Below are 13,869 nucleotides of genomic sequence, written 5' to 3' on the forward strand. Positions count from 1 at the left end.
GTTTAATTAAAGAGCTGTAATTGCAGGTGTTGTCCTATTATGTTTTGATTCACAATAGGCTGTGATTGAAATCAGAATAAATACTTTATTTTGCTCCTACAATTGCTCTGAAGAAAAGTAGATGGGATACTGCCTTAAAGGGATTGTTCGCCTTTATATTAACTTTTATTATGATGTATAAAGTGATAGTCTGAGACAATTTGCAATTGGATTTCATTTTTTATTATTTGTGGTTTTTGAGTTATTTAGCTTTTTTATTCGGCAGCTATCCAGTTTGCAGTTTTAGCACTCTGGTTGCTATGGTTCAAATTACCCTAGCAACCATGCGTTGATTTGAATAAGAGACTGAAATATGAATAGGAGAGGGTCTGAAATAAAATTTGTAAATTTAGAGGATTTGTTTTTAGATAGGGTCAGTGACCCCCATTTGAAAGCAGGAAAGAGTCAGAAGAAAACTGCAAATAATTCAAGAACTATAAAAAATGACCAATTGAAGTTACTTAGAATTGGCCATTCGACAACTTTAACAGTTAACTTGAAGGTGAACCACCCTTTTAATGTAACCCAGCGACTCTGCTCAGCAGGGACAAAGGTAAGAAATGTTTTCCAACTTTTACTTTTATTTCAAAATTGAAGTTTAGTGTTTCAGTCTGGCATCTCAGTAATCCAGGTGCTGAATTGTTATGATTTTCTACATTAGTTGATACATTTCTCAGCAGTATCTTTGGAATATTAGCAACTATGTATCAATTCTAACAGCTGCCTTTAATGTAACCATCATGAGCAGCACACAACATAAAAGGACTTTGAGCATTACATTGCTGCTTTGTACGACTTGAACAACTGTAATGTAAAGTTTAACTGACAGTCCTATAAAAGGACAACTTACAAATGTCATCCTTAATAGGACTGTTTTTAAGTTTGCAGACATTGAGCAAAGCATTAACACAATTTTGAAAGTAAAACGGATTTAACTTTACAAGTAAAGTTACAGCATCATGTCTCCTGGGAAATTAAAAACAGATACCAAGGAAAAATTATTTCGACAAGGTTATCAAGAAGGAAGAGAAGTGTGAATACATTATTTTTGTGGTTCCTTTTCTGACAAGCAATAAAATAAGAATAACAGACACTCATTTTACTACACACAACTAAACAACACATACAAAAACAAAGAGAAATTAAAAGGGCAGATATGGCACATAGGTCACTGAATGGCTGAGCACAAAGCCACAGAGTATTACATTTCAGTGAAAGTAGAACAAACATACCCATAAGATTCCAGTCATGAAGTTCCAATATATCCTTGTACAGGTAGGAAGAAAAGAGTTCCAAGCCCTTCACACAAAAATGCTAAAAAAAAAAACAAAAAAAAAAAAACCCATTAGCACTTTGACAATTTAATTTTAAAAAAATACATCTATAGCTATCTATATTTACATAAAATCTCGTAACCAATGTTCTGTTTGCCATTTTAAAGTACCATCATTCACAGCCACACTAACACAAATCAATTAACATTCAGAAATGATAAGAAATTGACGGAGAACCTAAAAGAGAGGAAAGTAGATGTATGAGAGGAGTGGGCAAAGGGGGAGGGGGTAGTATGTATGAGAGAGAAAAGTAGATAAAATGGTATTTGAATTTAGAAAAATAGTTTATATTAGCAGAAAATATAAAATGACTGTTCTACATGTAACCATGTTGACTACAGATACATAGCTTGGTGTAGCTGTTGTTTGGAAGTATATTACATCCACCTACCCCCATATATTTATTTTTAGTTCAAAATTGTCCCCAGAGAGAATAGCCATGCTACAACTGGTGTCTTTGCTCTTGGGCCTTTAGTTCCAAGATGGGATTAGTAATTCAGAAGCCAGAAACAATTTGGATGTAGAGAGCAAAAAATATGACTGTGAAAAATGTATTTTTTTCCCCAAACTTTGAGCAATATTCACAAATTTGCCTACACAGTGACATTTTGCAGGCATTTGCATTGCCCGTAGTAGAGAACATTTGTCGCTGGGAGACTAATCTCCCTATCTGCCACCACCCTTAAGGTATGACGTAAAGATCCCTTATCTGGAAAGCCCCAGGTACTGAGCATTCTGGATAACAGGTCCCATACCTTTATTAATTAATTAATAATTTGACTTTCATGCAGAGGTCTTTTTTTGCATGTATTTGATATAAGCTCTGCTCACTCACTCATCTTTTATCTATTGTCTAAACACATTCAATAAATTAAAGGAGAAGGAAAGCTCCAAGACAGTTTATTGCCAATAGAATAGCCACAATAGTGCAAGCTAGAACGCTATATTTATTCTGCAGAATGCTTTACCATACCTGAGTAAACAGCTCTAGACACTGTCTTTGTTTGTTTAGGATACAAGCTGCCATATAAGCTTGGTGTGACATCACTTCCTACCTGAGTCTCTCCCTGCTCACTAACAGCTCTGAGCTCAGATTACAGCAGGGATGGGAGGAGGGAGGGGGAGAGGAGCAAACTGAGCATGCTCAAGGCCGTGCCCTGGAGGTTTAAGCTGAAAACAGGAAGTCTGATACAGAAGCCCATGTGTACACAATAAAAGCAAAGAAATGTGGTGTTTCTTTTGACAGAGGACTCAGAGCAGCATTACTTTGAGGGTTTACTGGTGTATTTATATAGACCTTTCTGATAAAGTTTACTTAATTTTAGCCTTTCCTTCTCCTTTAAGTCTATTTCTAAAGGATCGGTATACCCTCTTTGAAAACATGAACTAGTAATTAGGGACTTACTGAACTTACGATTTACTTAAGGAAAATAATTTTTTTCTTTTCTTTAATTAACCACAGGCAAACAGGTTTCAGGTTTTTTGGGTTACTATTTGTTTTTCAGGAAAAATAAAAGGCAAACTGTATACTCGTAAGAAAACTTCCAGGTTTTTTCCAATTTTGAGAGAATGAAAGGGGTAGTTGGTTAGTGAAGGGGGTGCGGTGCGATAGTGTTAAAACATAATAATGATTAAAAAATATACCATGGTATTTTAATACAAAATAGGCAGAATATATTTTCACAGTTGGTTCTAATACTGAAAAAAGTATATTGGCATTTAATGCTGTAAGTTTTCTCCAAAGATCCATCACTAAACCTTCCTGATTTTCCTTTTATAACAGATTCTGTTTTTCCACTTTAATATAGCCATAGACATAACATTAACACATCCAAATGGGCTTATGTAGAAACATTACATAAACAGTGAACTGCCAAAAATAAATATAGTTGTATTACGTTACTCTGAAGAACCAATTTACTATTTTATGTACCTTTTCTACAAATTAATGAGCTTTTGTCAGAAATATGGACATATTTGCTTTTGAAGTAATCCATTGCGAAACCTCATACAGCTAAAGCCAAACATAAGGACGGTCAATTTACAGAGTGATCATATATGTTGTTCCATGAGCCAAACAATAGCTATTCAATAAGAACAGGGGTGGGAGTTGCGGCTCCTATCAGTTTATGATACACATTCACTCTAATGGAAGGCATTAGTAAAAGGATATTCAGAATGCAAAAAACTATAATGTGATCATACTGCAGTCACACCAAATGCTTCGCTTTGCTTTTTTATCCTACCCTTACATTTTGCATACCTTTCTCAAACAACAAAACTACATGTAAAATGCAAAGCCACTTATTGTACGTAAAATACTAATATAACTGACCTTATTGAAATCTTACCTAAGAGACAGAATGTTATTAAACCAAAGAAATATAGAAGTTTTAAGTTTAAGGACATATATAAAAAAAATGAATAAAGACGTGCAAATGATACCCAACTCGATAAAGCTCTGCTACATTGCAAGTGACAAAGATGCATTGTTTAGCATCTGTACGTGTATACCCTCAACAAAGCATGACAATATGTTAGCACTAGCTGGGTCCCTGCTATATTTTAGAGCTAGTTTGCAAACATTACATTGAGTTCAATAGCAGCCGATGAATCATTTTGAAACCTGCATTTATCTTCTTTAGTGTTATCATATCAAACCTTTTAAAAATTAGGCAAAATACAAAACATAAAGGCATAAAAAACAAAGGGTTGGAGATAATGTCTGTACAAAAAAATAGAAGAATATGAAGAGAAATTTAATTTTGTTAATATAACAACACTTGGTTCATTAGGCTTTAATTATACTCCACATGCAGCACTGTAGTTGTCCATTTCTATTTGCAAAGATGAGATTTCTATCTCCCCTAAAGCAATGGGAAAAGTAATAAAACAATGTTGCTGCACTAAGCCAATGTATAATGTGTCTACTTGTTCACAGAAAAGGGTAACCGATTAATATATACTTGAAGGGGAGCCTTTTCAGATTTAATGGCTTTAAATTAGTTCTCAGGGCTGCCTTATGTTGTTGAAGTGCAGTGAAATCAGCCATGTTTTAAACTCTGCAGAGTAAAATATGGTGATACAGTCACATAAGTATCCTTCAGTCATTTATAGGTGAATTTCATTACGCACCTCTCAGTGACCCCATCTCCAAATGCTATTAGGTAGTGGCAGAATGGTCTTTAAATGTGAGCAACAGCCCTGTAGGGTATTGCATACAACAATGTGCCACATATGCTTTCCAAGCTAATACAAGCTGTAGCTGAATTGAAAAGAACTGCTCAAGACTAGAACATTTATTAATGAATGTGGTCCGGAGCGTTTCCAGGATGGCTACTTAGAGCATGTGCCACAGGTTTTTCTTCTTTTAACTTAAGATGCACAGAAAAGCATGTCTATTAGTTAAGTTGAATGTCACCTTTCTAATTTATTTAGCTGAACAAAGACAGGAACAAACTCGCTCTACCAAGAAAAAAAAAACAGTCATGCAAGTTAATTTGCTATTGACTTGCTCGCTAGTGCTGTAAAAAGGTGCTGATGTAATAAAATGTGTGCCCTGCCCATGAACCGTTCTTCTACTTCCTCAATGTCTAAGACGTTTAGTAAAAGAGAACTTTTCATTTACCCAGAGCTAGCTTATCCTGATGGGTTTTGCAGAGTCAACAATGCTAAGATAGGACATCAAAGGATGGCTCTATAATGAAGACAGTCTAGAAAGAAGGCTGCAGCTCATCACAAAATCCATTGCTGCTACTTTACTGCACCGGTAGCAAAGGAAAAGCAATAAAGCGTGCACAGACAACTGACCAAATGCAAGTTTAATCAATTAAATGTCAGTTAAGCCTACAGTCGACGAGTCTCTCTGCACTCTGATAGTCAAGGGTTACGCGTGCAATACCTTACCTCAGGCATCATTTCCTCAATGAAATGTATGGTGTAGTCAATGTTAAACCGGATTACTTTGCACAGGGGAAACTATAATTGAAACAAGAACAGCAATCATTTTTAAGGAGTAACTCAAGAATGCAGTATCTGAGAGGATCTTGCTCCAAAAACAGCGAATTAGCCAAAACTGAAAAAAAGCATTTACCTTTCCATTGTGGCTGTTCAAAAGCAACACCATGATAGAAAGGTAATGCCATCTAGTGGCCGTTGAGGTTCCAGTGCATTACATTTATATTCCAATTTCACTCTAGGATCTAGATATTTCACAGAAGGCCATCCAGGGCAAAAATGGATTCTATCTCGAATGATTTTTTATACTAATGAGCAAGATGACTCAATTTTTTAACAATTTTACTCAGCCCAAGCCCAATAATTTGCAGCACAACTTTCATTAGACCATGTAGAGAGACATATAGGGTAGCAAAAATAAAATAGGCACATTAACAAAAGACTGGTGTTTAAAAGTCTGTCTGTATGAGCAAAAATGACCAACAAATGAGGCCTGGAAGCCTTGATTTTAAGGTCAGAAATTGTTTTTCATCATGGTGCAGCGCACTGCAGTCATCCATTTATTAAGAAAATAATGCACAGATTAATGTAAATGCTATACACTTATAGCAAACACAGCATTATTATTGGATCATTATTTTCGTTTAGAAAGGCAGTATGAAGATGGGCAGCTCATATAGGAGCACCTACAGCCACAATTGTTGATCACAAACTAAAATTCTGCACTCTACACAGATGCACTGCATGAGGATAATATGCTCAGGCCTTAGTAGTCCTAAATGATTACATGGCTACAATCTTAGATCTGATTTTGATCAGCTAAGACTTTACAAAGCTATACTGCCACTACAGTGCACACTGTTGTAAAGCCCTAGCGACTGAACAAGGGGGTGCAATGCCCCTTTATATTATATAAAGAGAACACTTGTGGTACACTATATGAGCCATAATGTGCTGTATTAGAATACAAAAAGTATCAAAAAAAGGATAATACACATTTAGCTAGACTTACATTTGTCAGAGGAGAATGCGAAAACATGGAAAAACCTTCAAAGATATACTCATGATCATCATATTCAATAACAGTTGGCCGGTCAGTCTGCAAAACAAAAACACATTTGCTTAAAGGAATAGAATACTGACATACAATAAGTACATACCTACAATATGAATGGCTTTTCAGTTTGAATAAAACATGAGAACTGGCATGTTTAATAGATGCTTGGTAAAGGCAATAAAGAATCTTGCTATTGCATACGATAGTCTGGCTACTGGTTGTCATTGTTCAGAGGCAGTCCATTGCCAGAACAATCAAAGCTATTCTCACTCTACAACAATTTACAAATACAATATATGCTCCTCTCAGAAAAGCATATCCCTTTGGGTACACTTACCACAGGAACCAAAGAGGCAGTGACCTTTAGGGAGGCAGCTGGAAATTGTGTAAAATTTTTAATTTTTTACAAAATGATATAACTTTCAACATCTGCCTGAAGCTAAAATATCAGAGGGCCTAATGAACCAAAAATTTAGATGGACCTGGGGAGATTGACATGCTATAAACACACGCTCTACCTATGCCATACAATTTATACAGAAATAAAATGTTAAAACCCTCAACTCTTTTCTAGAAGTCTGCTTTTATTATGAAAAGATTTGTTATAGGCTGTCCTCACAATAAAGTACCCAAGACACAATGTTCTAAGGCACTTTCTAACTGTTTGCAGTTCAAAGTATTTACGCCTCCTGAATTCATAAAAGCATCAGCTCTATTTTCAGGGGTCAGATGTCCAGACTATAGGCCAGGGATCAAGAGAGCAGCAGGACAGGCCTATTCTCTCTCTAATGCATAATCACTTTGCTGCCAGCATCAACAGCAGGTCAGCAAAGAGGTTAATTAAGGAGCAACTGTAGCAAAATAAAATGTTGTCCACTAATTTTAATTTTGCTTTAACCTTCACTCAATATATCAAGAAATCATTAGCAGGGATGGGCAAATAAACGAGTGCTCATATAAAAACCAGAGATAATTGGGAAAGTTCATTTCAGCTGCCAATTTGAAGACACAGCACAAATCAACAACAAATAAGTCAGAATATAGAGAGAGAATCATCATTGCTGCTAAAGAAAACAAGTTTTGGCTTTAATGATAAAGGTTCACCTCTCATGTTTCATACAAAAGTACACAGTAAGCCATATTTTACAGTGCATTTTGACATTAAAAGTATTCCATCTGCCTTCTTAGTACAGTTTTAAAACATGCTGCAGTTAGGCAAAAAATATGATAAATGTACAGGTATGGGACCGGTTATCCAGAATACTTGGGATATGAGGTTTTACAGATATAGTATCTTTCCATAATTTAGATTTCCATACCTAAAGCTTACAAAAAAATAATTTAAACATTGGATGAACTATATTAGCAACTGTTTTGCCTTTAATAAGAAAAATATGTTAGATTGGATAAAGCCCCTTGGTATTTTTTGGAGCTTCTGTTATGAGGTGAACAGATTTTCACATGAGAAAAAAATAAATTAAAGAGGGCTTTTTTAATGACTCAGCATTGCACACATATCCCCATTCTAGTTTTCTGAGGTTTGTATACTGTACATACAGTAACAGTAGGGTTTACTTAAGAGCAGAGATACAGGTGGAGATTTGTTTTCCGTGGAGACTTCGTTTTCCAACTTTGTTTTATGAATTCGCCCAAAGTTTCACTTCAGCCGACTTCAGAAAACAAACCAATCCGAGTGCCATCCCGCCGGCAATTCAGATTCTAGCCAGCGGGAAGGCAGTTTGGGGAGATTGTCGCCCAAAGAAGAGGCGATTTGTCGCAGGGCTAATCTCCAGAATGTCCACGTGTGTCTCTGGCCTAAAACGTCTTAATCATTAATTGGATCTGCCTCCCATGCTCTGCAAGACAATTGCTCGGTGGTGATTGACCCACTGCAGAGACTGGAAACCTGTAGTGCCAGCAGTTCTTCAACCAATGTAGCTAGAGACATAACCAACCATTCTGTATTTGTAGAACGGAATGTTACCTATCCCTTAAACAACCGTTTGTGATCTTGAATATCATCAAACACTGCTATTCTTAACCTACAGACGAGAACTCAAAAAAAGATCAATATGTTGTTTAGGATGAGTCTCCATGATGTCCAATAAAAGATAAACAAAACTAAACAACTCCCCCCCCCCAATATTTTAGGCAATAATGAATACTATATGGTGCCAGTTTCACTTTGGGATTACAGTTATCACTATCAATAAAAATATACCCTTTATTGGAGCTCCCCATAGATCTGTTATGGAACTTGTCTATGTTTTTAATGAAGGGTGGACATAATCTAATAGTCCCTGCCAGAAGCACAGTAAGAGTGAAATAGCCAATCACAGCACTGCATTCACAGAAGCAAAGACTTGCTTTGGACCCTATTATGTCTGCCTAAGGGTACAATTCATTATAAAGCAATTTTTGCAACTTGAAGCCGACTCCTGGAGTTTTTAAGGAGTAGCAGTTTAAAAGCCATGACTGGTTATGCCAAACTGAATAGAAGAGACTCTACCACTAAGTACTATATAATCTCTGCCTCAGTCCACAATCAATACTCTTCCCGCTCATGGTTTAAAGGAAAAGTACCACCAAAAAATAAAAACATTTTAAAGTAATTAAAATGTTATGTACTTTTGCCCTGCATTGGTAAAAGTTATGCTTGCGATAGAAAGACGACTCTAGTTTATATACAGTAAATAGGCTGCTGTGTAGCTATGGGGGCTGCCATTTAGGCTGAAAACAGAGAAAAGGCACAAGTTACTTAACAGATAAACTCTGTAATAGAATACAATGGGATTCTGTTAGCTACTGTGCATCCTGTGCTTGAAATGCTGCCCCCGTGGCTACACAGCACCTTGTTTATATAAATTATAGTAGTGTTTCTAAAGGAAGCACACCGGTTGTACCAGTGCAGGGAAACAGTACATTATATTTTAATTACTTTAAAACACAATCATTTTTTGGTGTTACTGTTACTTTAAAGAGGTGTATGAAAATGTTACCTATGTATTAGCGAATATTCTCAACTTACCAAGAAGTTAGTTGGCGGAGACACTGTTATCCTGTAGTGAAAAAGCCGTCCTGCATTGTTTGTCATGGGGCGACATGCTTTAATAGACTAACAAAAAACAAAACAAATACATCATTCACGACTATTCAAAACAGAACTGTGTTGTTGTGAAAAATCTAGCATGGATTCACATTTAGTCTGCATTTTAATAAAGGGCCATAAAGACAAAAATGATGCATATATGCATATGAACAAGCTTCCAAACATTGATGAAAAAAACTAATAACCATTAAACCATTAAATGGGAGAGTTTCTATCAGGATCTATAACAAATAAAAAAACAAACACAAAATGTATTGTGCTTATATTGGCTTACAAAAAAAAAATTACATTGCAAGCTTTTGGAGCACTAAGGCCCCTTTGTCAGGCAGAATACAAATGAAAGCTGGAAAGGCACAGCATATATACTGTTAAATCAGTGAAAGGTATTCATGGGCAATAAATTAGGAAGTTTCAGATAGATACAGATCAAATGCAGAGATAATACAATGAATTAGGATGGGTTGTAAATAGTCCAGGAGTACAATACTTTTTGTATTTGTTTGTTTTTTTATTTGTTATTTTTGCTACTGGCTAACACGGCACCACATTTTTTGTTTTGTGCATCAGGATCTATAATATGTAAACCAGTGATTTTTTTTTTGTGTCATGACAGCAAACTGCTAGCAATGTAATTGTTGGACTGCATATTAATACATTAAAAAACAAAAGGAATAGCACAAAACTCTATAATATTAAAGTTAAAAGACAGTTTTTATTTAACATCAAGTTAAAAGAATAGGCATACAGACCAACTGGTATTCCACCTTACGCGTTTCATACCCTCTGGTACTTCATTACAGGCATTAATGTACCAGAGGGTATGAATGGCGTAAGGCGGAATACCAGTTTGTCTGTATGCCTATTCCTTTAACTTGATGTTAAATAAAAACTAGCTTTTAACTTTATTATAGAGTTTTGGGATATTCCTTTTGTTTTTTTGATGTGTCCTTGGAACTGGGGTCTGTAGCCCCAGAAAAATGGCCCTTTTTACAGGCCTTCAAAAAAAAAAAACAGCATGTAATAGCTTTTCTTTACGGATGCATATTAATAAACCCTACCTAGTTCCAAACAAAACTACTTGCTTCTTTTCATTTACACTTGTTCATTTCGGTAACAATTACCTTGATTGTGAGGCTTACAGAGTCTAGCTAAGAATTATGGGGCTAGAAAAGCTGGTCTATAGTGGAAAGAAATTAACCACCAGCCAGATTCCTCAGCTAAATCAACATTTTATGTGCAAACACATACCATTAAAAAACAGCAAAGAATGTAAAAGATGTTAAAAGCTATTGATTGACAGCTTACTCACAATTTAGAAATAGCAACAAGCTACAATAGAATGCTTTACTTCAATCAAACCTTATTGCTGAAGGGGCTTGTAAAAGTGTTTTTTCATTTTTTTACAATATGGCATAGCACAAAAGGTGCATTAGCTGCACAAAATCACTTATTCAGCTTCTTGGCCATGAGTAATTCCTTCCTACACACTGAAGTGATTAAAATTTGCTTTTAGGATACACATGCCTAACAACGACATTTTTCATTGTAGTTATTATAGAGAGCAACAAGAAGTCCTCTGGCTAAACACCTATGTATTGCTGACATGCACATGTTTATGCCGCATACAAATGCAAGAATAAAACCAAACTGTCTAGGAGTATTTGTTATCTTTCCACTCATACATAGTTTCCCAAGAAATTCATTTAATGAATCCACTAACAATTAAAGTGATTGGAAGCAATGTTTTTTTTTAAAAAAAAAAAAGAATAATTTTTCCCACTTGCGCAATTTATACAATCAGACAGGGATAGGCAAATAGATGTGCAAGTGCTACATAATATCTTCAGAATAAGCAAGGAATAACAGCTAAAAACATGCTTTTGTTACCTCTTCCGCTGGGTAAATGCTATGCCTGATTCCATTCCGTCTGGCTTTCAAACTGCACTTACAGAGAGGACCATCGTTCATCTGATAACGCAAAAGAAAAAAAATATGCATGGTATACTCTGGTATAGCTGCAGTTGATATTCCAACTTTATTTAAAAAAAAAAAAAAAGTTCTAATCCAAAATAAAAATAAGGAAATATCACATTTTTGTAAATCTTTGTTATGGGTTTTTTATTAGCGTAATGCTAGTTCTCGACTTAAAGCTAGAACCTAAGACCTTAATGCCCCTTAAAGGGGTTGTTCACCTTCCAACACTTTTTTTTCAGTTCAGTTGGTTTGAAACAATTCACCAGAAATAAAGATTTTTTCCAATTAATTTCTATTTTCTTTATTATATTAAAGTGTAAAGTTTATTTTCACCTTCTAAAGCAGCTCTGGGAGGGAGGGGGTTCATCGACTCTGTAAACTGTTCTAAATTAATACATTTAGTTGATACATTACTTATCTTTGTCCCTGCTGAGCAGAATCTCTGGGTTTCATTAGGCAGCTGTTAGAATTGATACAATAGTTGTTAATACTCCAGAGATGCTGCTGAAAATGTATCAACTAAATGTTGCAAAATTGTAACAGTTCAGAGTCTGCACCTGAATTACTGAGCTGCCAACACCAGAGACAGGAACATTAAACTTTAAACTTAGATTTTGTGAAAATGGTAAGAAATAAAAAATGGAAAGCAATTGAAAAAAGTCTATTTCTGGTGAACAATCTGAAAACAACTGAACTGAAAAAGTGTTTGGAGGGTGAACAACCACTTAAAAGCCTTCATTTAGTACCTTTATATTAATTTTTAGTATGAAGTAGACCGGTGTTCCCAACCTTTGATACAAGTGAGCCACACAAACATATAAAGAAAGTAACATAAGCATGGCAAAGTTTTATGGGGGAGCCAAAATACAGGAGGCTCTGTTCGGCAAAACACCTAGTGTTTATGCAACCAAATCTTGCCTCAAAGCCTGGAATTAAATAAGCACCTTCTTTGAGGCCACTGAGGGCAAAATCCAAGGGGTTGGTGATCATCATATGATATTCTGAGACAATCTTATAAAATATGATATTCTAAAAAAAATGCAATTGCTTTTCACATTCTGATTTTCAATATGTGCATAATTTTTACCCAATCTCCACATCATATGCATACCGAGTTTTGCAGTGGAAATTGGGTGACAATTAAGCACATATTGAAAATTAAAAAGTGAAAAGCAATTGCAGATTTTCTCAGAATATCATATGATGTAATGTAATGAATTGCCTAGGCTAGTAGGTAGGGGCTTTTCTTATTTCTTAACTACTATACAACAGACCTCACGGCCATGGGGGTGAACCTTGGGGCCTGCTGTATGATAGCCCCCATCAACTGTTAACTAAAGTTCGCCTGTTGCACACTGTAGGGAAGTGATTGGCTGCCCACAGTTGAGTGTGATGAGGCACCAGTATTTGCTTGGAGGTTTAACTGGGGGGTGAATATTAAGACATGGGCTTTAAGGGGTGAAACTAGGAGGTGGCCGAGATGCACTACGCCTTTTTGTCATATAAAGGAAATAAACGTAGTGATCTGAACTAAAGGGCTCCGATCACAGCTAACCGTTTAGAGACTGTAGAGGGGACTTTGACCACACAGAGCAGCGGATATATTGCCTTTCTAACAGGAAAACCATATGAAAAAAATTGTTGCATTCTTGGGGACTAGATAATACCAAGAAGGACTTGTATTGAATATGTCATAATTACAGCCAAAATGAATGTACCTTGTAAGATGTGTCAGAAGGGTGCAATATTGTTTGTATTTCACCAGCATTAGGCTGGTGAAATAAAAACTCCAGGAAAAAATGTGGCTGCAGCAAGTAATGCTGCTTAATTCTGTTCTGGCTTAAGAAAAGCTGAATTATGAGTCCTTGGGGTGAATGGAAGAGAACAGAGTGGGCTTCTCAGAGAGAACTTCCCTTAGTGAGGTGGCTGTCCACTAGCCACGATGCTAGTAAGGATTTGGACTTGCTGGTGAGGAAGACTGTCTGAAGTAGGTTGTAGCTTCAGTGACACCTGGAGATGATTGTCAACTGGAGGTCTTCTAAGTGGAAATGGGTACTGTCTCAATGGTTGCCTTCAGTACCTGCATAAAGCATCAAAGAGATGGATGAGGTGCGGTGTTGAGGCAACGAACCAGTGATTGGAGACGTTGCACCTTGTCTTGGAGGAGAATAATTGTTTGCAATTGGGTGTTGAATGTCATCCCCCAGGTCCAAGACATGATGAAGGGATCAGTCTTTTTTTGGGGACTGTAGCAGAGTTGAAGTTCTACAAGCTGATCAGCTGGGTCTGATTTGTCTCAGGTGGCTAATCAGGAGCCCTTAAAGGAATTGTTCAGTGTAAAAATAAAAACTGGGTAAATAGATAGGCTGTGCAAAATAAAAAATGTTTCTAATATAGTT

At 36.1% G+C, this 13,869-nt stretch overlaps 1 protein-coding gene across 3 annotated transcripts in view; it reads right to left on the bottom strand.

Annotated features, from left to right (window-relative positions):
• drosha.S (drosha ribonuclease type III S homeolog) overlaps positions 1-13,869 on the bottom strand; it is a 144,727-nt gene that overhangs the window by 98,609 nt on the left and 32,249 nt on the right. For all 3 annotated transcript variants that reach the window (XM_041567651.1, XM_041567650.1, XM_041567652.1), the window contains 5 exons: positions 11,384-11,464; positions 9,416-9,502; positions 6,343-6,429; positions 5,280-5,351; positions 1,272-1,353 (listed from right to left, as the gene is read on the bottom strand). In XM_041567651.1, coding sequence (XP_041423585.1) covers positions 1,272-1,353; positions 5,280-5,351; positions 6,343-6,429; positions 9,416-9,502; positions 11,384-11,464 — 409 coding nt within the window. The remainder of the gene's footprint in view (positions 1-1,271; positions 1,354-5,279; positions 5,352-6,342; positions 6,430-9,415; positions 9,503-11,383; positions 11,465-13,869) is intronic.

This window comes from Xenopus laevis, chromosome 6S (assembly GCF_017654675.1).
Source record: "Xenopus laevis strain J_2021 chromosome 6S, Xenopus_laevis_v10.1, whole genome shotgun sequence".
In the NCBI taxonomy this organism is placed as follows: Eukaryota; Metazoa; Chordata; class Amphibia; order Anura; family Pipidae; genus Xenopus; species Xenopus laevis.